This window comes from Hemibagrus wyckioides, linkage group LG18 (genome assembly GCF_019097595.1).
Source record: "Hemibagrus wyckioides isolate EC202008001 linkage group LG18, SWU_Hwy_1.0, whole genome shotgun sequence".
Lineage (NCBI taxonomy): Eukaryota > Metazoa > Chordata > Actinopteri > Siluriformes > Bagridae > Hemibagrus > Hemibagrus wyckioides.
In genome coordinates this window covers 6,144,631-6,169,108 of record NC_080727.1, presented here as the reverse complement: position 1 = coordinate 6,169,108, position 24,478 = coordinate 6,144,631, and the positions used below count along the sequence as shown (strand labels likewise).

The following is a 24,478-nucleotide window of genomic DNA, read 5'->3' as shown; positions in this document are numbered from 1 at the left end:
TGTGCCTCTATCTATGTTGCTATAGATAAATATGAAGTACCTAAACGTCTAGCAACAGCAATAAATAATTTTTTACTAATATTAGCAGTATGACAGTTATGTATGCAGTATATCAACATACTTGGTCACTTTAAATATTCGGAGCAAGCGCAGAGCCCTCAAGACGCTAATACCGAAAGAGGCTCTTGGTTGGATGGCTGTCCACACCACCTCAAATATGCTCCCCACGATGACCTATAGGGAGAGGAGAATACAGAAATAATGAGCTACAAATATAACAGATGCTAAATATTGAAGCAAAATTTGACAGTGAATAGCCACAGCATGTGAAAGTCCCTCCTGTGGTGTGAAATGGCTGCGAGTATCGCAGTGGCTGCTTCTGGCTGAGTAAATGAAAACGCTATGCTTCTCTGATTCATCCAGCTGTGACTCACCCCAAAGTCAAAGCAGTTGAATGAGGAGTGAAAGTAGTTCCTGGGCCCCAGGCCGTACATCTTCAGTGTCATCTCACATAGAAACAGACCCAGGAACACAAACTCGGCCAGGTCTGACAAACACAACACGGTTAACAACAACGTTACTTTAACTTCTCCTCATATTGTGGAGTAAAGAAAAGTATCATATAGTTTTATATTTTTTGTATATATATATATATATATATATATAAAATATATATATTTTAAATGTGATTGTTTACGAACAAAGTGTTGTAAAGAAAATTTTGTATGTACATGTATGTAAAGCAGTCTATAGAATCTGAGCCTAATAATAAAAAAAACACTACTATTTAACAAATAAAAATGTGACCTTTTCAGTGAGGAGATGTTTATTTAGCAATTTTGGAAGGAGACGTCCGTGTCAGTGCTGTATAACAGTCAGACATAAAGCTGTTCCTTAACGTCTTCCAACATTTTGTGGTTTCTCTGCTTTTCTTTTTTCTTTTTTTTAACATTTATTTATTTATTTATTTATTTATTTATTTATTTATTTATTTATTTATTTTATTTTTTATTATTTTTTTATTTTTGTATGCCTCCTGTTGGTCCAGTGGCAGGATCCTGCGGTCTCATTGCCAAAGCATGGGTCTGATTCCTGGGCAGGGCACTAAACCCAGCCACTGAAGAGTTAACTCTCGGTGCTGGTCCCAAGCCCGGATTAAATGGGAAGGTTGCGTCAGGAAGGGCATCTGCTGTAAAACCTGTGCCAAATCGAACCATGCGGACCAAATGATTTGCTGTTGTGACCCCAAATAAGCAGCCGAAAGAACAACAACAATTTATTTATTTTTGTATTATTACTTTGCATTATCAGGCCAAAACTGCAGAAGGCGATGACTAACTTAACCAAGAGGTTCAGAGGAACTAATTTGATTTGTGGACATTTTACAACTACTACAAATGGGTAAAAAGCACAAAATGGTTTTAATAATTACATTTTTAATAGTTTTCATATAGCTGTGGTGTAAGAATAAAACAACTTAAGATATGATGTTATTGGAAAACTTCATGTTGGGAAAAGTAACTCTGCTTTGTGTTTTAGCTCATTACACTAACATGTTGTTGATTATTTTCCAATAGTGTTATGTCCCTGGTGTGTTTAATGAAATATTGTATTATCCAATACAACAGTTATATGTCATAGATCTGAAATTCTTACATCATAGGTTTTTAGATGATGAAAAATATACGGATGAAACATAAGGATCAGCTCCACTGGACTATAAATAAGCTGCAGTACGTACACAGTGCTTTGGTCAGCCCCACAGGCTGGTTGTAGTGAACGATGGCCACACACAGTGTGTTCAAGCCCACTATGCACAACACAATCCAGTAGAAGCTTTGGGCTTTCACCATGCGGCGAATGAAGAAGCGTACTCGTTTCTCTTTTCGGCGGAAGTATGACGAGCTCTCGTTCTTGTTGCTTTTCAGGCTGGCTCGGGCAAAGGGAGATCCGGGGGGTGCTGTTGAGAGACAGATTTATTCCATATATTTTAAATAGAGTATTTTGATTCCTGTAATTTTATTTTCCTTGCATCAGTGTGGGTTTCTTCTGGGTTCTGTGGTTTCCTCCTACCAACTAAAAACATGTTGGTAGATGGTTTGGCACTTTCGACTGTAGAACAGTTACTGAAGATGAATGAATGAATGAATGAATGAATGAATGAATAATGTTATATTAATAGATTCAAATAGATAAAATGCTTTACTAAATATAATACTTTAAATATTAAATAATACTAGACCACTTTACTGAATAATCTATCATCATTAATCAATCAATACTAATTAAATATAAATCTAAAGAAAATGACCATGAATTATGTATTACAACAAGTATTTATATAAATAAGAGAAAACATGCAACAACTCTAGGTCTGCAGTATAATAATAATAATAATAATAATAATAATAATAATAATAATAATAATAATAATAATAATAAAGAAAAAGTGTATAAGAAGAAGCAGAATATAGCAAATGTTGTGTGGATCATTTTAGGACTAACATAAAAAGATAAAATATATTCAGTACACGTCCTAAATCCGAAAAATATTATGCAATTGCTCAAAAGAAAAGTAATAAACGTAATCTTAAAATTACATATCCGAGGCTGAAGTTGTCGTATTTCAGCAGAGAGAGAGAGAAAAAAAAACTTTTGAAAAATGTAAAAATATTGGCAATAAACATAGAAATAAATGATAAATAATAAACATAGAAATAAACATAGAAATAAATGATTCATAATTCAATGACTGTAGCTGTCTAAACATTAACCTTCTCGGCGTTTGTAGAAAACAGTAGTGTAGTGGTTTATCCAACAACGTGCATTCATGTCAATTATAAAACTAGCTAAAAAGGCTAGCTATAGAACTAGAGACATTGATAAGAAAGTGGATTTAATTTTTTTACCCTCTCTGGTTTGGAAACTCATAAAATGACCAGTTGAGAAAACGTATAGTATAAAAAAAACTACTTAAACTTATTTATGGCAATAAAATAATCATTAATGAATAGACATTAAAAACTAAAAACTGTTTATTTATGTTAGTAGCTTATCCACATGAATCTTTCATGTCACTAGACCTTCATTCATATTCATAAATCATATTCTTTATAAACCTTCATAAATATTATAAAGAATGTAAATCACCATTTTACATATTTTGTAGGAGTAAGAAGTTTTTTCTGCATTTTTCCTACTAGGTTCTGCATCTGGAATTCATTTTCTTAAGAAAGTAAAGAGCATTCTTGATTCAGCTTTTCTTATTAGTTATTCACATAGACAGTGACTGGTGATTTTTTTAGAGGAAAAAAGTAACTCCTGAGTATTTCCGGAGTGTGAAGCCAATCATGCTGCACCGAAATAGCGAGGCGAAGGGATCAGATGGTCCCACCAGTGACCTAGCACAAAAGTAAACTAAATTAAAGAACAGAGGTGGGAGTAATTACATCAGACTCTTAAGTCTGACATAGAGCCCTTGATAGAGTGCCCTGGGCTGAAGTGAGTGGTTCAAAATTGAAGTGTTATATCACGGCAGGACTAATACACAGTAAATCCCACTCATGGCTCCACTCTAGGTGCACTTGACACAGCTAATAGGCATATAGTATCTCTAATCAAAGACTCTTGACAGACATTGCACAGGAGACTGTGCAGTGTTGGTTTTTTGTTTCCTTTAGCAAGAAAATGGGAATTATCTTTGACAGATTCCATATTACAGTGAATTTTACTGACGGTCTGAGCGTGACTTTTTTTGACCATTTTTCACCAGTACACGAGCATTCCATTCCATTCAATCTGTATAAACAAATGAATTATTTTATTGCTGCAAGTCTGATAGAAAATGACTCAGGACTCAGTGTGAGATGTGTGTTTTAGTGGTTGAAGATAAACACCTTCAAATTTTAGATGCTTATGAACAAGCACTTGGGGCGTCTCAGAGAGCAGAAATTGGTTTGATATCATTTACTTTCAAGATAGAAGTATATGTGTGAAAAAGAACTTTTTTCTGAATATTTCGCCCCAGTATGCTAAATAAAACCAGAAAGACTTAAAGCCCTTAAAGAGTGTCTACTTTCATATGAGCCATTAAGCACCACTGTGGAGTGTAACATGACAAAGCACTTCAATGCTGAAGATGGAAACAACCAAAACAGATGGAAATTCCTCTTCTTTTTAGCCTAAGAATTAATGCTAGGGTATAACTGCCTTGATAATCACTGTAACTAAATAAAATAGTTCATATTATTTACAGTTATGATAAGTAAACTGCTGTAAAAGCTACAATCCTGGTGCTAACCTTACTGTAAGACAATAAATGACCAAACACTTGGCTCAGCAATCCACCGAGCAGACCTGGAACCTCTCGTTATTTTTCTTTCCCATAATCAGATACTTTTCCTACTTCTGGGCTGTATTTCGATTGGTAAGTAGGTCATACTCATGAGCAATCTGACCACAAGACGAATAACTGATCAGGCAAAGGAAATTTTTTTTTAGAATACATTCACTTTTTTTTATTATATATGGAATCTATTTCTGGAAAACTGGACCCGAGTATGGAATACACCCTGGATATAACATAACAAGGCATTGTGCACAAACACAGACACATTTACACCTAACGGCAATTTAGCATGGCCAATCCTCCTGCAGGTGGGAGGAAACCAGAGAATTTGGAGGAAACCTACATTGACATGGGTGGAACATGTGAAATTCTATCTAGGCGCTAACCCGAGGTCAGCATCGACCTGGTCAACCTGGAGCTGTAATTCACAACAGCTTCTCTACTCCATCATATATAATATGGTTGCTATGGTGATGTAAATGATAGTCTAGCAAACATGTTATCTTTTCTTTTCAGAGAAGACCCATTTAGATAATAAACCCCGTCATTTGAATATGATAAAGTGTGCATTAGGGATCTGTGTCATTATTTATTGCAGTGAGATATCGCCAAGCCTTACCAACTGAGGAAATGTCTGTGAAGTGTTCCTCACCCTCCTCGGCACCGATGAGATCATTCTTCCCCTTCTTGGCCTTTGCTCTTTTCAGCACTACACACACAGCCGTGGACACACAAGGAGTAAGAGAAAGAAAACTTGTATACATGTGGGTGCATGTGTTATATCATATAATCCTTTAACAGTTTCTGAAAAAAACAGTTAATCGGCTAACGTAATAATTTCAACTCTTTTGTTTTGGTTTGTTTAACAAGATCATTTAAAGCTATATTAAGGTGCTTAATTAAAGTGTAGGGGTGTAACCGAATATAAATACAGATACAAATAGAGGGTGCACTATTCAGGAGGTTCTCACTTCCATTTTCATGACCAGGCATCGTTAGTAACAGTTTAAATGAAGCTACTAACATGTTTATATAGTATATACAGTATAAGCAAGCATTACATTCATTAGAAAATATCGTGGGTAGGTTCAGATTTAAATAACCACATGCAATTGCATATATCTTTAGTCTTCAGTTCATTTCAAATATGAACTTGAGTAATGTAGCTGATAAACATGTCGATAATGGTAGCATTCGGATTTAGGCCCCGCCCACATTAGATCGAAATCCAAATACAGATGCAGATACAAATATTTTAAACCCTAAACAGATACGAATACAGCTCCAGAAACGGTCATTGAATTAATCCTCTACTGTAGAGATAAATCTGTGCATGCTGTAAGCCACATTTCCCTGTGAGTCATCATTCATTATCACTCAGGAGATCTTAAGGAACATGCATGCATGACTAAGCACTAATCCCAGGGCTACCTTATTCTTATCTCCTTCTCAATTCTCTCTTCATCTCTGACTAATTCTTATTCATTTTTTTGTACAGTGCCTGTCAATCACATTTTCCACCAGTGTAGGAAACTGGACACTGAGGCACTACAGTACATCTACAGTATGTTAGAGATCTATATTTGCTTAAGGGGGAAGATAAATCCCTGGTATCTTTATATTTCTAATCAATGCACTCTTTTATTTGAGGCCTGTAAGGACCATAATATGGAAGCATCCCTAAATTGCACTCCCCTGGGGTATATGTGTGTGTGTGTGTGTGGGTGCGTGTGTGTGTGTGATGCTAATCCAATTAACCCTGTTGTCTTAATCCCTATAATTACTTCTGGCATCCACAGCAGGCGTAATTGATAGAGATTATGGGCCTTGATAAGGCAGAACTACCGAGAGCAGAAAGTTAAGCGTGTCACTGGTTGTTCTGGAAAGAGACCAAGCCACAGTGAAGGGAGAGAAAATGGGATTTGAGAGGGGGAAAAAAAATGTAGTGGATGTCATCTTCACAATGGAGCGAAAGCCTGTCTGGCAGGATAGGAGGTTGAGGGATTATTTTAAGAGCTAACATTTTGCAAAGGACAATATGGAAAAGAATGCTGACTAGACTAGAAGTGAGCCTGGTTCACTTTTCAGTGTAAGAAATTGTGGGAACATGTGGAGATTAACACACATTAGGCAGACTATTAAAGCTGTACGTCTTCAGATTATGCCCCGTGTTTGATATACAAATCAATTTGAAGACCAAAATCTCATTTAGGAATGAACGTTGCTAATCACATCCTCAGCATGACAGTCTGGTTCATAATAGGCCACAAAATTCTTACCTGGGTTGTTCTGTTTCCTCTTGTACCACGCTCCATCCAGTGGAGATTTCTCTTCTGCGTTCTGGTCTTCCTCAGCCAGCAGCACCTCCTCTGGAAAAGGCAGTCCATAGTGCATAAACAACCCAAAATATAAACTTCAACATGGCATCAAATTGCCAGATATTACCACTGGAGTCAATATGGAAAATTGTCCGCCCTCTCATAATTATGCAATCATTCACAATGGCTAAAAGAATTCAGTAGTAATACTGGTCACATACCTGCTTTACAGATCCACTCCAAGTAGCCAGTCAACTCTCTCTCGATTTGTTGTTGCCTGCGTAGCTTCAGAAATTCCTGTCTCTTCTCTACACGTTCTCTTTCTTTGGCAAACTCTCTGAAAACACACACACACACACACTTTCTCACACTTGCTTACTTTTCCTGCTTCCAACACATCACCTTTGAGAACTTGTTGTTCGCTTGCTACCCAGTATACCCCACTTCTTCACAGTGTGCCACACAGTTAATTAACCAACATCTTAATCATGTTTATATATAAGTCTTTGCCTTTGCACAATAAAGCCTGACCTTGTCTGTTTAGTTTCTTAAACTATTTTCACAAACTCGTTGCTACTAAGATGGACCACAACTGCTCACTAATGTCCTTCTAAAAAACATACAAAATAATGTACAGAAATAAGTAAAGTTAAAATCAATCTTACCCTGATAAGACACCCAGCACTAGGTTAAGCATGAAGAAGGAGCCGATGATGATGAGGGGGATGAAGTACATCCAGTTCCACATGTTGCCCAAGGCATCATTGGTCTACACACAAAAGGGAAAATTTCTTCTGACTTTCTTGATTTCTAATCCACAAAGCTACGTTTTGGAGTAAATTACATAAAAACCCTCACTTGAAAAACACTTTAACAATGCCGAAAGTTGAGGTCTTTATGTCAATCTATTTAAAAAATAAAAAAAAATCTCATTTTCGGCAATACCGCATGCATGAAACCCGGTTAAGACTAATTGTATCATTCACCCATGGAGCAAGAGTGTAATGCAAAATAAATTAAGTCATTACAATCCTTCTCCCACATGCAGTCATCACAGAAATGTGGAAGCAAGAGCTTAAATGCAAGTGAAGCCCTCAGGCTCCAACGAAAACAACTGTGTAATGTAATAAAATCGGAATCATTAGGAATTTAGGCTGATTTTACCGATAGCTTTAACCCCGGTTGTTCCTCTAGAAAAGCCGAAGGCACGTACCGCTTAACCAGTGCTGAGTCACAAGCTCATTGGAGGAAGATAAAGATTTAGTGGTTAAAAAGCCCCCAAATAAATTGCAAGTTTTCACTACATTTTTCAGACAAAGACATAATTGAAGGTCCAACATGTAATTAGCAGTAAGAAGCAGAAACAAATGTAGGTCTAATTAGACACAATTCAACAATTTATAGCCTGGTATATATCCCTTATTCCTGGTTCCTTATTCTAACTTCTGTAGAGTTCAATGATCTCTACAATGTGTGCAAGTTCTCTTTAATTGGTTTGAGAAGGCCAATGCTGTTGCTTATGCAGGACATAAAAAAATCATGCTGCTAGTCTGCCTAGCAGCGGAGATTTATCTTAATGTTACTCATTAGCCTGGAATTTGTTACGGTGTCAGAGACAGCGACAAAGCAAGATGACTAAATTGTCCATAAATTGCACTCAGAACACACTGTACTTACTAAATAAATAAATAAATAAATAAAAGTTGTTAAAAATTTGTAGGTGTTTGAACGCCACTACATAACTAAGTGTTTCTTAACAATCTGCAGCATAGGTAATAGTCTATTAATTTATCGCTGACCTTCAGTGGGTGTCCAAAAAATAAGACTGTCCCGTTACATACAACATAGTATTACAGCTTAAAAAAAAAGGTCTGGACTCTCTGGAGAAGCCTCAGCTTGGATAGCAGAAGCACTTCCTGGACACTCCACAAAGCTGGGCTTTACGGAAGAGTGACAAGTCAATCAAAATTCAGAGAGCATGTGTGGAAATGTTCTAGTCTGATGGACCAAAATTTGACATTTTGGCCTAACGTTGGCAAAAATTCAAGCTGGCTCATTACCTAACAAACACAATCCCCATGGTGAAGCATGGTGGTGGTAGCATCATCTAGAAAGGTGGCTTCCTGGTTGCTTCTCTGTCTAATGCTCACCTTACTCAGTCGTAAATCTTTAGGTCAAGCCTAGTCCTATTATTTATATTTTCGTAATGGATTAGTGCTACTCTGATGGTCTTTCAATTTATTTTTAGAATCTAACTGATGCAGATTTTTCAAAACACTTGTTTTCTATCAAACTCTAGGCACTTCCAGGAACAGATGTGTGTATGTAAGTGTGTGTGTGTGTGTTGGGGGAGGTTGAATACTTCTGCAGTGTACATAAGGGCAATCTTAATTTTAATATAATTTGCACATCCACAGTTAGTAAAGACCAGACCTCTTCCTGTAAACACAAAGGTTACCACTTTACAGAGAGAGCTCTTTAAGGAGATCATGGTTCATTGCTCCATGGAGAACATATAAGATCCTACAATCATCTATAGAAAATGCCTATAAAACATATCTGGAAATCTGGAGACTGGTATAGTCACTGCAAATATAGTCATAACAATGATTTGTTTGTTGATGCAGATGAACCTCTGGCATCATTATCTTGAAAGATCCATCCCTGGCCCTGTTTTAGCCTCCTGAGAAAGGCAGCCAAGTTTAATCTTTAAATAACCAGTTACTTTTCAAATTCATGATGCTATTGCTAATATTCACTGAACATGCTCATGTGTCCTGACATACACCGTTCAGGTATAACATTATGAGCAGTGAGAGGTGAAGTGAATAACACCGATGATCTCCTCATCATGGCACCTGTTAGTGGGTGGGATATATTAGGCAGCAAGTGAACATTTTGTCCTCAGAGTTGATGTGTTAGAAGCAGGAAAAATGGACAAGCGTAAGGATTTGAGCGAGTTTGACAAGGGCCAAATTGTGATGGCTAGACCACTGGATCAGAGCATCTCCAAAACTGCAGCTCTTGTGGGGTGTTCCTGGTCTGCAGTGGTCAGTATCTATCAAAAGTGATCCAGGGAAGGAACAGTGGTGAACCAGAGACAGTGTCATGGGCGGCCAAGGCTCATTGATGCACGTGGGGAGTGAAGGCTGGACCGTGAGATCCGATCTAACAGATCAGCTACTGTTGCTCAAATTGCTGAAGAAGTTAATGCTGGTTCTGATAGAAAGGTGTCAGAATACACAGTGCATGATGGGTCAGGGCAAAAGGGGGAGCAACACAATATTAGGCAGGTGGTCAAAATGTTATGTAATGATAGGATATAACTGATTTCGTATTTTGCTTGGATAGTGGAGAGCTGCAAATGACACAGAATCTCTTGGAGAAAAGATTCAAGATTCAAGAGTAAATGAACAATCTTGTGGTGTTAAAAGTGCATAGAAAGTATATATATATATATATATATGTATGCTACTTTACAACACCATCATATTTTTTTTACTGTCACTACAGTTTGCTTGTGGAAGTCCTCTCGCCCACCGGCTGCCTATCTGTTCCATTTCCTCAAAAGCTGTCCCTGCTACAGGATGTGGAGGAGGGAGAAGTGGGCGGGCGAAAACTCTTCAAACTTGCATCATCGAGCAGGTGAGGAGTCAGCTATTTGGGAAGGAAAATAAAGTTTTGGACCCTGTTAAAATAGAAGGGAACAGATGTGTCTTATATTGGCAAGGGACCACTTTGTTCTTTCCCACCCCACAATCCTAGCATGTGTTACGATATCTCTGCAGTTTTTTTTACCCCCTCAGCTCACCCTTTTCGAGCCTGCGCTCACATACAAACCTCTTAAAAACAAAGTGTAAGAGAAGCAGTAAAGTCTAGATGGAGTGTGTAGACAGAACTATATGAAAAGTACCTGTGATTGGTAGTGAATGCACAATGGGAGTGTCAAACATACACATGTGCTGAGGAGGGAATAAGTTTATCTTCCCTTAAATGTCAAGGCAATATATCACCGTAGAGCGTTCAAATAAAGGCTTAATATGTCTGTGTGCTTGGGAAATGCAATTCCCAGAGACGTTTCTCAGCTAGTACAAGCTTGAATCTTTTTTATCACTTTCTTTTGTCATTGGTAATTCACAAGGTTACATTTAGCACATGCTTTTGAATGCATTAAGCCCTGTGGGGCCTCATAAACATAAACCAAGCGAAGAAGTTCTTATGACAAAGCAGGACCTTTGAGACTGGTTCCAGATGCAGGCACATAAATGTCTACTACCAAGAGCTAATAACCCAAAATTATGAAGTCGAATAAAACCTATATAGGCACACAATGCTGAGCATCGTGCTTGCGGCAGGTACTGTGAACGTTTTACAAAAGAAACGAGTGTGTAAATAAAGAACAGGTGCACTAGACTACAGGGAAGGTTGTAAAAGGGTCAGGCTGACAGGTGCAGTGTTTCAGAGTGATTTTGTATCAAATTGGACAGAAAATTCTCAAAGGACTCTTTACTGTAAAACTGATTTTATTGACACAATCTTGGAGTCAATTGCAGTGACTGCAGCAAAAATGTCCCGCTTACTTAATTCCTCTTCTTGGATAAACATCAGGACCAGATTTAAATTCATTCTTGTTGTAATATCAAGGTGTTATATCCAAAAGTAGGTTACATTTTATTATGCCATAGCTTGATCCATCTTCCTTGTCTGAGTAACCATTATAGTTTGAAAAAATAGCCTGGAAGTGGACTGTAATTGTGAGTGAGTTGATTTAACTCAAATGATCATTCAATTTAATACAGATTAATACAATTGCCTTAGTACAATTTACTACTACATGTACTTCTGACTTGGGAAGTTTTTTAAGAAGAAGAAGAAGCTGTACACACAGTTAACCACCAAAGTACAGTGGTACCACTGTGTTCGACCTTAATTCGTTCCAAAAGTCTGGTCGAATATCGATTTGGTCGAAAACCGAATTATTTTTCCCCATAGGAAATAATGTAAAATGAATTAATCTGTTTCAACACGATGGTTGATCTCACAACTTTCCTCTTGGCAACAATGATGCCTGATTTCCCCTTTTTCCGAGACATGGCTACTGAAATTATACCACAAAAGATAGCATGGGGTTATAACACAAGCACTCACAGATGATGCTTTCAGAACAGGTGACCTGTGTAAACTGATTCATCTATACACCAACCGGGCATAACATTATGTTATACCTAATATTGTGTTGGTCCCCATTTTGCTGCTAAAACAGCCCTGACCCAGGGCATGGACCCCATGGACCCCACCTAGATCCCTGAAGGTGTGCTGTGGTATCTGGCACCAAGATGTAAGCAGCAGATCCTTTAAGTCCCGTCTGTAAGTTGCGAGGTGGGGCCTCCATGGGTCTCATACTGACCACTGCAGACTGGGAACACTTCACAAGAGCTGCAATTCTGGAGATGCTCTGATCCAGTCGTCTATCTATCGTCTACGCCAGGGTAGAATTTGTGTTCGAAAATACAGTTCACATTAACATTTGTTTGAATTTTGTTCAAAATATTGATATTCGTTGCAATCCTTTATGAAACAAGAACCGGCGTTCCTGACAGGCGAGTCGTACACCAAAAATATTTTCGTACACCGAGGTCAAATTCGATCGAAAATTCGAATCGAATACAGAAAATTCGAACACGGGGTGGTCGAGGACCGAGGTATCACTGTACTATATAAAAAAACTACTAGCTGGATCAAGTGCTATGTTATAAGCTGCTGAATAACAAGGAAGAAAAATGTTGTTAGTTATAATTACAGGTAAGATAATTTATACAGCAATATTACAAACTTTAAATAGATTTGAGTGCCATCTTCTGATTTATTTATCACTATCATTGTTGTGGGGAATGTGGCAGCATTTAAGTTAAGGTTAAGGCATTGGACAACTGACCGGAAGGTTGTGAATTCAAATCCCAGGTCCACCATTGGGCACCTGAGCAAACTGTCTCTTGCTTCTTTGTTTAAATCTCACCACTGATCAAGAAAAAGCTGGCACTCTCAGAGCCATGTGCTGCAGTATGTGATTTTCGTAATCGCTCTAAAAAATCAACTTAAACTGCTGACTCTAAATACCAGGCACTTTCTCTGCTGACAGAGCAACATATTAGTAAACTGTCATCTGGATTATCTTCTGCACGCTGTCATGTGAAGCATAGAGAGAATGAAGTTGTCTGAACCCTGGTGATTGACACTTGAATTACCTGCAACACAGAGTACTCTAACCCAGTGTTCCCAGTCACGGGACAAAGGTCCTGCTGTACCGTGAAGCTCAGCTCTTGCTCTCACAATGTGGATCCTCGCATGCGTCGCTGAATTGATTAAACCATGACAACAACGTGGAGGATATGTTGTAAACAATAATCAATGATCTAGTGTACTGCACATAGGATTGCAATCACACTCAGAGAATGTTTGCTATGTGACTATGTATAGTCATGCAACTGGTGAACAAATGAAGCAAGTCATCTGAATTGTTATTACAATCTTTCAGCAGAAAAATCAAATAAGCTTAGATACAGTTACGTAATATCAGAAGCTGGTACGACAAATACTACAATCAGCTATTCAAAACATGTGTTCTCAGTATCTGGGAATCTGGAGACTGGTATAGTTCTTGCGAATTTAACCATAACAATGATAATGCATAATTATCTTGGGCCCGTTTTAGCCTCCTGACAAAGACAGCCAAGTTTAATCATTAAATAACCAGCTACTTTTCAAATTCATTATGCTATTGCTAATACACTGACCGGGTGTAAGATTATGACCACCTGCCTAATATTGTGTTGGTCCCCATTTTGCTGCTAAAACAGCCCTGACCCATTAAGGCATGGACTCCACTAGATCCCTGAAGGTGTGCTGTGGTATCTGGCACCAAGATGTTAGCAACAGATCCTTTAATTTGCAAGGTTGGGCCTCCATGGACCTCATACTGACCACTGCAGACCGGGAACACCCCACAAGAGTGGAGATGCTCTGATCCAGTGGTCTAGCCATCACAATTTAGCCCTTATCAAACTCGCTCAAATCCTTACGCTTGCCCATTTTTCCTGCATCTAACACAACAACTTTGAGGACAAAATGTTCCCTTGCTGCCTAATATATCCCACCCACTAACAGGTGCCATGATGAGGAGATCATCAGTGTTATTCACTTCACCTGTCACTGCTCATAATGTTATGCCTGATCGGTGTACTTATGGTTAACTGGCATATATTTTGCGGTGTTTAAATTCATAGTACCCATCTACTGCACTTTCAACTCTCCCATAATTATTGACATGAATAAGGACAAAAGAAAAATGGACAACACAACAAAGTGAGGGAAATACACACTGTGACCAGTTTTACGGCAGAAAGTCGGTTATAGTGTGAAAGTGACACATGATTAAATGGTCAGACAGAGAGAGAGAGCAAGGGAGAGAGAGAGAGAGAGAGAGAGAGAGAGAGAGAGAGGATAAGAGAAAATCATGCCAAACATTATGTTCCCATACTGGTTAGATCAATGTTAATATAAAACAAACAAAAGCTGAGAAATTATATTCGAAACCAAATATATGAATGATTTTCAATATTCTGTAACCAAAGACGTTTTATCTGTTGACCATTGACACAGTTTCTCCCGTCCATAAAGGGAGCCAAACAACATTTAAGTGGAAATCTATAGAACAATAAAAGGATGTGATCTTTTAATACTCTAGAAGCAATTCAAGTTTCAAAGGCCAAAGATGAAAGAAGCATATTTTCTAATTCGAGCATGATCTCTATTACAGTGCTTTTACACTAGTAGACAAATTGCAACCATCTTCTCCCTGGCCTTTTGATCTCATACATCCTGTGACTCACAACTTCACAACTATAGAGTAAAATGAACAATACTGTGTGGAAAAAACCAGAATGCAAACTAAAAAAATATTTTTTTTAAAAAAATCTGTAGAATTGAGATCATGACTGGACATATGAAATATAAAGTAATGTTGAATTACGCTAGAATAAAGTTTTAGAGCTGACATTAAAAAAAAAGAAGAAAAACACTGATTTCATTCTAGTAGCAGCATCCGTTAACGTCCCTCGGCTTTCCTTTTTCACTGCCGCCACAATTAGCTACATCATTGAAGAAGGTGGGAGGAGATGCAAAGAGAAGAGCGTGAAGGAGAAGACAATACGATAATATGGAAGCAATGATTCACTGTTGCTTGAGTGCAAATATACTTCCTCTCAGTCCGGCGCTGACAGGCTATTTTTAACTAGGTTTAATGAGCATGCCCGTGTGTCTGACGTCTCAGGGTGGCGAAGCAACAGGGTCAAGGTGCATACAGGCCTAGTGAGTCAGCCTGCAGTAATGAGACTGTTGTTTTTTTTTACCCACCCTCCACAAACATCTACTGACTGCACAGGTTTCACCTGGAACACACTCGGACTAAGACGCCACTTATTGTCCGAGATCCCAACAGTGGACAAATTAAGGGAAGAAACGACATAAAGGAATCTATTTTGCTTTTTTTGGTATCATCATGACCATCACTGCAGGTGTTACCATGGAGCAGAACGACGATGCTGGATTTGAATGAAAACATAATCAGGAAGCGAGGTTACGAAAACATTCATTCAATTCTGCTCCGTGTTTCGTAATATATTTTGTTTACGAATGCAAAAGTCAAAATTTTAAAATGTAGCATATCAGCAGACCTTATCAGACCTCTGGTACAGTGCATGACCCAGCAGGGCAATTAAGCAGAAATCTATTAATCTACAATAAAAGCAGAAACACAGTAAAATCAACAAGCGTAAAATGAGGGCTGCTATCATCTTTAGCAAAGGGCTCCGCCTCCCACTGCCTCTATCACGCTGTTGCTCCCTAGTTTCTCCTCAGACTCAAATACCCAAATGAATCTAAATTACTAGCTAGGAGATGATGTTTTGCTTTCTGTGGATCAAATGTACAAGCTTAAAGCTCCAAATATGGCTATGCAGAATGAGTTGGACTGGCATTCAGTATTCAGTATTCAAGCAATAGTCATGTTACACCCAGGTTTGGTCTATGTGCAGTACTTAAAGGAAAACTCCGCCCTGATTTCACAAGGGGGGGGTGTTTAACAGAATCTTTAACAGTTTAACAAAAGGTCTAACAGTCAAAAAAAACAACAGCTTTTGTGTCACTTTCCATACCATTTCCATTTCCATCAGCATTTAATCTTATATTAATGAGAATTCCAACAGAAACATATTGGAGACAGCAAACAATGGGCTCAAAGGTCCAGCTGTATGATGACACATTCAAATGGACGAATGAATGGTGTCCATGAATGCTAGCTTGAAGCTTTTGGAAGCTGATCTGTGTGTAAAAAATGTATAGATGAAACAGACCAAATGACTAAAGTGCTGCTGCATCAATCTCTTTAGACAGAAATAAAGCAAGGGTTAATTCCCACTGCATTAACTATCCACATCCACAAATTTATATATAATAAAGAAATATATCTCCGTTGCCGCTGAAGATCACATGTCTATGATAAAGAGTAATATACTTGTTCAGGGTGGACTTTTTCCTTCAAGTATGATGCTGCAGAATATTTCATGCAATTAGACTAAATATACTATTCCTGTGATCTCTCAGTTAATCTCATTACTGAATTCCCCCATTAATCTTCAGTGTCACATGGCATGCTGTAACTCCACGCAGTCATAGCACAGAACGTAATCTAGAAAATGGAGTCTGGAGTCTGATGCATTTTATTATCTTACCTACTCCGGCATAAACGTTTAGTCATTTAAACTAAAGGAGGAGCCTTAACAGTAGATCAGTACAAAGGAAACACGACCAACAGTAAGAATGGGAATAGGAAACCCATAGAGAAATCCAGCACTAGTGTATATATATATATATATATACTTTACAGGATGTCCAGCTGAATATAAACCAGAAGGTGATATATTATAAATCATTATTATAAATCTTTTCCCTTCCATAACTGTGTCATATATGGTCAAAAAGTCCAATTGTGGACCCAGGAAATTTATTCTAGTTTTAACATACAGTATATCTTGTCAAAATGTTCAACTATTTACTAACAGAGACTTGAGAGCTTAACAATTCATGACAATCGCAGTCCAAAGCCATCTTTGGTACCATCCATAGCAGTCCTGCATGTCTCCAGGCTGTCAATTCAACCTGGCTATTCTCTTAACAAAGCATTTTTGCCCCCAGAGCTGTTGCTGCTCACTGGTTCTATTTTGTTTTGCACTATTCTGTGTAAACTCTCGAGAATTCTGTGTGCGAAAATCCCAGTAGATCAGCTGTTTCTGAGTTATTCAAACCTGCTTGAAAGGCACCAGAAACAATTCAACAATCACTGAGAAGTCACTGAAAACTGAGATTTTCCCTCACTCTCATGTTTGATGTGAATGTTGATTGCTCTGTTTATCAAATATTGATCCATATTTTAGCACAGGGACACAGTTGCTTAGTCATTAGCATGTTTGCCTCGCATCACCAGGAGGGTTAGATTTCTGTCTCTGTGGAGTTTATATATTCTTCCTGTTCTTCAGGGGTTTCCTTTGGTTTCATCCCCCAGTCCAGGCTGATTGCCGTCTCTAAATTGTCTGTAGTGGGTGAGTGTGTGTGATAGTGTGTGTGTCCAGAGTGTCCCCTGCCTTGTGCCTGAGATAGACTCCAGTTTCCCTGTGACCCTGTGTAGGATAAGCAGTACAAACAATGGATGGATGGATGGATGGATGGATGTCATTCACTATGTTGAACTAAATACTATTCCAGTATCTATATGATAGACTCCAGTTTCCCTGTGACCCTGTGTAGGATAAGCAGTACAAACAATGGATGGATGGATGGATGGATGTCATTCACCATGTTGAACTAAATACTACTCCAGTATCTGTATGATAGATTCCAGGTTCCCTGTGACACTGTGTAGGATAAGCAGCACAAAAAACAGATGGATGGATGGATGTATGGATGTTTGGATGTCATTCACCATGTTGAACTAAATACAATTCCAGTATCTGTATTTCAAAAAACAGCTTTTTATTGCCTGGTATTGGTTTTCAACCAAGATTTACAGGATGCACCACACCCTCACCATTTCCCCAAGACTGGGTGGAGGACCACATCGGATGATTAAAATGAAAACTGTATATGGTCTTAGGCAAATCGCATTCTGTGTAAGTAACGATTTGGTGTTTTACAGAATGCATTAACGTTGTTTACTTTCCATGACTGATTATAAAAGCTGAATGTGAAATATCTGGGGGGGAACAATACGCAATCGGCTGGTGTTCACTGTTCAAACGAGTGAAAATGTATTTAAAAAGCTACTAGAACATTGGTCTACATACAGAAGAGGAATAATTCTTCATTTTGTCAGCACTGATTATATCGTAAAGAAAATGACTTCCCGTACAAGCCAATAAGCTCAAAGAATACATTAAAGGAGGTCTGCCGTATATGCTGTACTGCCTCTAACATTCTGCTTTGAAAATCAGCTCAAATGTATATAGGAAACAGAACAGAAAGGAATTAGAGCTCCATGATTTATCATCATTACCAACCACTAAACTGAAAGCTTCCTATAGATGCATTATATTTACTGGTGTTGGAGCCAATTGCACCATACATAAGTTTAATCATAAGGAATAAAAGACATAAAGACAGTCCTAAAGCATTCACTGTAAGCAGAACGCTCTTGTATTCGAAGAGTGTGTCCTTTTCTGGCTTTGACTCTTGTGCAACCATGACATTTAGGTAATAAACCCTAGCAAAAAGAAAGGCAACAAGCAGTTGTGGATTTAATCTGCCTTTGAATTTGCTGATCAACAGAATTTATTTAAGCAGGAAAATGTTGCACTTTGGCTATAATATCGAGTTGACATATGACATTTTACGCTAGCTGAGTAAAGCGTTTGTTACGCCGTTTGATATTTAAACACGTTCCAAGTATCAGTATGAATATGTGTCCTTATAAACATACCACAAAAGCACTTCCTGCATACTGAAATCTTTCTTATTATATATATATATATATAGAGAGAGAGAGAGAGAGAGAGAGAGAGAGAGAGAAATGTGTAATGATTAAACCTGCATGTTTTATTCTGAACTTTGAACATAATTTCCAGGTAATAATTTAATAACAATTATAATATAATAATGATATTATATGATCATTATAATAATGAAAAATAATTTCCTGGTGCATGTATTATATTAAACCTCTGATACCTGTTGATGTTTTAGTAGTCCATAAACATTACCACAATGACCACAGAGCTTACATTCTACTGGTGCAACTGGACATAAGAATTCAAAGCCACTTTTTGTTTATAAAAAAAAAGGCAATTATAGAAATAAAATCCACTGATATAATTAAATCCCTAATTATTATTTAATTATTCATCCAATTATTATAAATCTGTTAATCTATAAATGGTTTGATTAATGCAGTGACATTAGTAGTAAATAATATACGCTGACAGAAAAGTTTAGCAGTTGAAAAATGAAGAATTAGTCAATATTGCATGAGCAAGACTGCTGTGTTACTGAATATAAACGCGGCAGTGATCCGGCTGTAGGAACGAGGCCTCAGGCTGCACAGTCAGACTGACTGCTATTCTGACACTCCGCATGGTTCGAAAGCTGTAACATCAAGAGAAACAGCCATAACACATGCATGCAAAAGTAGGGGCAGAGTATGTATGAAGATTAGAGACAGAATGAATGAAAATGAGGCAGGGCGGGCATGCAGCTGGCCCCACAATGTTTTCCTTTCTGCCACAGACTTGCAGCATATGAGTGGCATATGCTGCTTCCCCACCAAGTTCTGGCACACTGATGCATTTCACAGCCAGTGAGATTGGGCCAGGTGTAAGCATGCCAGCTTGCTACAGCATCCTCTCTACCAAAAAGCCATTGCAGAGCTCCCGCTGTGCACAGGCTGGCTTCCTGAAGGCTAAACAGCACTGAAACTGCTGGAAGGAAGTAGCTGGCGAGGTTACCCTGACCTTAAATTCACAGTGGTTTGTAATGGCTGGCTGCACTGCGGACAAATAGCTGGACATTCTTGTAGGGACTATATAACTATTCAAGTGAGGTTAGATGTGAAGCTTTAAGGAGAAGGAAAGGCTGATGTGTGTAGAAAAACAACAGTGAGAGCCATACACAAAGCAGGACTACGTGTTTTTTCATTATGGTCTAAACCAGGCGTGTCTGAGTAACTCGCCTAAAGTTTTTATAGAATATCTACCAAATCAAATTAATTCAATAAACCTGTTTAAATTTCATCCTAATCAAACTCACAGGCAGATGAAGGAAGATAAAGAAAACATATGGCAGAGCCATTCAATTTGGAAGCCTGCTGGGGATTCGACAGCGTTAGGAATAAAGCTACGATGCTGCCAACGTAAAAGCGTTGTCCTGTCGACGTTTCTTATTAGTGCAGCTGGTGTTTCATAGTACAGTACTCTATAATATTTCCCATTGCACATGCATATGAATGCCATAAAAGTACAATTATTTAATCTCATAAAGTCCAATAGAATTGTCTTTAAAATTAATATCACCTTCAATATCGACGTCTTGCCTTTTTCCTAAAGAAAAGAGTCTTTTTCAGTCTTGCTGAGGCCATTGGGGTATGTGCCATAGGACTGTTAGTAACAATTTACTGATAAATAACAGAATCCATGTGAATGAAATACTTAGCATACTTAGCAAACCTGTTGTGTTCAATCAGTTTCCTCGACTCAACAGATGGCAATTTTTGAAACATTTTTCAAGTCTTTTTCTAGTTTGTTGTTAGCAAAACAGGGTAAGTTCAACATGTAAAATGGAAGTAAAGCTCGGCAATGCTAGGTAATGTTAGTCTAGCTGGCAAGTATGCTAAATTAGATTGTCAATCCTTCATAGCTAACTTACTTAGTTCTATGTTTTACTGACTTATTCGGTCACTGTTTCTCTTCTTCATTTTCAGCAGTTGTGTAATTTGTTCATTTTAAAAATTCATGCTGTATATTTTCACGCCTATATCGTCAGGTTTTATATGTATATATCGCCTCAGGGACTATATCTTTGCCATCATTGCCTCTGGGTATCATCTCAGGGACTTTTTCCTTGCCATTGTTGCCTCTGGTTTGCTCATAGGGATAAATTTCTAAATGTAAAAATGTATATCCTGAATTTATATATTCCTATAAAGCTGCTTTGGGAAGGAACATTGCATGCAAATATTAATTACAATAACTTCCTGGCAACTCTGCCTCTACAAGATGAGTAAGAATGTCTCTAGATATACAGACAAAAGATTTTGTCCCACAAGTAGAACAACCAGACTGTTTTTCCCTTGTGCATGTTCAATATTCATGCCACCACACACAAGATCTAAATTTTATTACTAGATGAGACAGTCAGTCCCTCTGCAGATTTCAGGAGTCAGTCAAGCACAACAGACAGCGTCAACCATCCTGAGATGTAGCGTAGTGCATACATTAAAGCACTGGAAATGAAATCACAATCTTGTGATATCCAGGCTACTCACGTGGTAAAGGATATCTGTCCATCCTTCCATGGTGATGCACTGGAAGACGGTGAGTATGGCGAACAAGATGTTGTCGAAGTTAGTAATGCCGTAGTTTGGTCCTTTCCACGCACTGCCTTTCCTACACTCGGTGCCATTGGGACACAGCCTAGATGGAGGTTCCAAGCCACATGGGTATTCTTCAGCCAGCTCCTCTATACATTCGTACAAAGAACACACAGACACATCAGTTAGGTACACAATTGCTTACTGTGACGTTTTTTATATTTACTGTTGCTTGTAATATGCTGGATATGTGGGCTGTATCTAACAGCCCCAATAATCAGCAATAGCAATTACAACTAGTAATAGTCATTTATTTTTGTAAGATTGATGTTCTGAATCGATTGTGAGCTTGTCATAGATAATCAGATAAAAATAGTATTTGATAACTGCTGTTTGACTGGGATTAAGATGAAGAAAAGTTAGCAGACTATTTTGCATTGCTGGTCAGAGAGGGAGGATTAAAAATACATAAATAAAACAAGTGCTCAAACAGAGATAGGATAATATAGTGTAATCTAACACTATATTGTCAAAAGTTTTGGGACACCCCTCCAAACCATTGAATTCAGGTTTTTCAGGGGTTGGGCTCGGCACCTTAGTTCCAGTAAAAGGAACTCTTAATACTTCAGCATAACAAGACATTTTGGACAATTTCATGCTCCCAACTTTGAGGGAACAGTTTGGGGATGATCCCTTCCTGTTCCAACATGACTGCACAGCAGTACACAAAGCAAGGTCCATAAAGACATGGATGAGTGAGTTTGGTGTGGAGGAACCTGACTGGCCTGCGACTAACTGAGTCCTGACCTCAACCCGATAGAACATTTGGGATGAATTAGAGCGGAGACTGTAAGCCAGGCTTCTCATTCAACATCAGTGCCTGACCTCACAAATGCGCTTTTAGAGGAATGGTGAAACTTCCCACACACTCCTAAACCTTGTGGAAAGCATTCCCAGAAGAGTTGAAGCTGTTATAGCTGCAAAGGGCGGGACAACTCCATATTAAATTCATGTGCATGAAATCGCAGACATCCCAGTTTTGGCCTGGCTCACAGTCTCCGCTCTAATTCATCCCTAATTCATCCTCTCTTGGGTTGAGGTCAGGACTCTGTACGGGGCAGTCAAGTTCCTCCACACCAAACTCGCTCATCCATGTCTTTATGGACCTTGCTTTGTGCACTGGTGTGCAGTCAAGTTGGAACAGGAAGGGGTCATCCCCAAACTGTTCCAACAAACTTGGGAGCCTGAAATTGTCCAAAATGTCTTGGTATGCTGAAGCATTAAGAGTTCCTTTCACTGGAACTAAGGGGCCGAGCCCAACCCCTGAAAAACAACACCTGAATTCAATGATTTGGAGGGGTGCCGATATAGTGTAGCTAACAATACGCCGCATATATTGATCCAAAAAAAAACCAGCTTTGTGTTACGTTAGCTAAATTATAATTGAAAACTATCGATTATTATCTCAATGTTGTTCACCCTGGACGTCGTCTCTGAGAAGAGCTGACTATATATTTTTCTCTTGGAGAAAAATGTTTTCAGATGTTCCCTTGCTTGCACTCCAGTGGTGTGTTAAAATCTCACTAAATGATGTATATATGTTTTAATGAGTTACAGTGTGCATTCATTATGCCCTGTGCAATTAGTTTTAATGAAACAATCATTTGATTGTAAATGCTTGAGGATGATGGACAGATACATAGATGGATGGATGGAAGGAAGGAAGGAAGGGAGGAAGGAAGGAAGGATGGGTAGATGAATAGAAAGCTAGATAATCAGAGGGAACTTCTATAATGATACTGCAGATATAATTGAATTCTATACTAAATCTATGCACATGACAATATTACACGATTAAATGCTACCTGTATCTAGGCCTGTTCTTATATCTAGCCCCCCCCCCCCCCCCTTAAAAATCAATGTTGATCTAAACCTATGTATGTTTAATATTCTTCACATCAGAAGAAGAAGTTTAATTGCCACAGTTGACTAATTATAATGTCTGTTTATTTCCCTTCATAAAAATTTATATTGAAATTTAATAAGCTGTTAGACTGTTTAATATGACACCAAAATGAGCAGCTCATTTACATTTGTGGGAGCTTGTTTGATTTATTTATTTTTTTTCAGGCAATTAAGAATGTCAGCTAGAATTCTCAAAGGATCTCGAAAAAAAATCCACTGTTGTAATATGCTGAGTACACCGATGTAGAAAAGAGCAGTCAGTCTTACAGGCTCTGTTTCAGCTGATAGTACAAACCTGTGCCTTGTTTGAAGCACGCCTTCTGAAACTTGCCCATGTAGAGCTCTACTCCTATAATGGCGAACATGACAATGGCAAAGAAGAGCAGCAAGCCGATCTGCAGCAGAGGAACCATGGCCTTCATTATGGACTTCAACACAACCTGTAGACCTGACACACACATAGACTGTTAATTAAGATCATTTAGGACAGGTACATAACAAATAACATATTCCTTGCTTCTATACACTTACTAGGGATTCCTGACACCAGTTTGAGAGGTCTCAGAACTCGCACAGCTCGCAGCGTCCTTAGGTCAAAATCCGAACCCACTTTGGCCAAAATCCTGCGAGACATGCACAAGTTATTATTAGTATCACATTTCACATAGGTACACACACACAAGTATAGTCTCCATATATTCAGTGCAGTTATAAAAACAACCCAATGTACCGCTTAGGGTCAGTGCTCAGTTACTGCACCCTAGAGGGGAGAGAAATCCTCCAATACACTGTATAATTTGTTGGGAATTGAGAGGAAGGTGATATTCTGGACACTGTGATTTATTCACAATGGCAAATGAGGTAATCTTTATGTGAATATTATATACACTGAATATTTCCACTTCCAAAGCTTGCTCTTGTTCCTGCTATGATTGTCATTGATTATTTGGCCACTCATTCATTTTCATAAATCAACAGTTGTGTTTTTGAGTCAGATTCTTTTCTGTGTCGATGCCAATATTTTTCCAATCTTCAGCTCTTCTATTTTTTTTTTGTTTTGTTAGCCTGTGCATGCTGTAGCCTCAGATTCCTGTTCTTGGCTGACAGGAGTGAAATTGTTGTAGATCATCCACCTCAAGATGTTGTGTGTTCTGAGATACTTTCCTGCTAAAACAAATAATGAGTAGAAGGAGTGGTTAATTGAGTTACCAGTCTGGT

The 24,478-nt window shown here is 38.3% G+C and overlaps 1 protein-coding gene across 5 annotated transcripts in view; it reads right to left on the bottom strand.

The window, feature by feature from the left end:
* cacna1bb (calcium channel, voltage-dependent, N type, alpha 1B subunit, b) overlaps nucleotides 1-24,478 on the bottom strand; it is a 124,531-nt gene that overhangs the window by 56,766 nt on the left and 43,287 nt on the right. For 4 of the 5 annotated variants that reach the window (XM_058415943.1, XM_058415946.1, XM_058415945.1 and 1 more), the window contains exons 4-13: nucleotides 23,792-23,883; nucleotides 23,556-23,708; nucleotides 21,251-21,444; nucleotides 7,332-7,435; nucleotides 6,888-7,003; nucleotides 6,628-6,717; nucleotides 4,968-5,057; nucleotides 1,742-1,960; nucleotides 435-547; nucleotides 122-234 (exon numbers count right to left, since the gene is read on the bottom strand). In XM_058415943.1, coding sequence (XP_058271926.1) covers nucleotides 122-234; nucleotides 435-547; nucleotides 1,742-1,960; nucleotides 4,968-5,057; nucleotides 6,628-6,717; nucleotides 6,888-7,003; nucleotides 7,332-7,435; nucleotides 21,251-21,444; nucleotides 23,556-23,708; nucleotides 23,792-23,883 — 1,284 coding nt within the window. The remainder of the gene's footprint in view (nucleotides 1-121; nucleotides 235-434; nucleotides 548-1,741; nucleotides 1,961-4,967; nucleotides 5,058-6,627; nucleotides 6,718-6,887; nucleotides 7,004-7,331; nucleotides 7,436-21,250; nucleotides 21,445-23,555; nucleotides 23,709-23,791; nucleotides 23,884-24,478) is intronic. The other variant, XM_058415944.1, reaches the window with a different exon arrangement.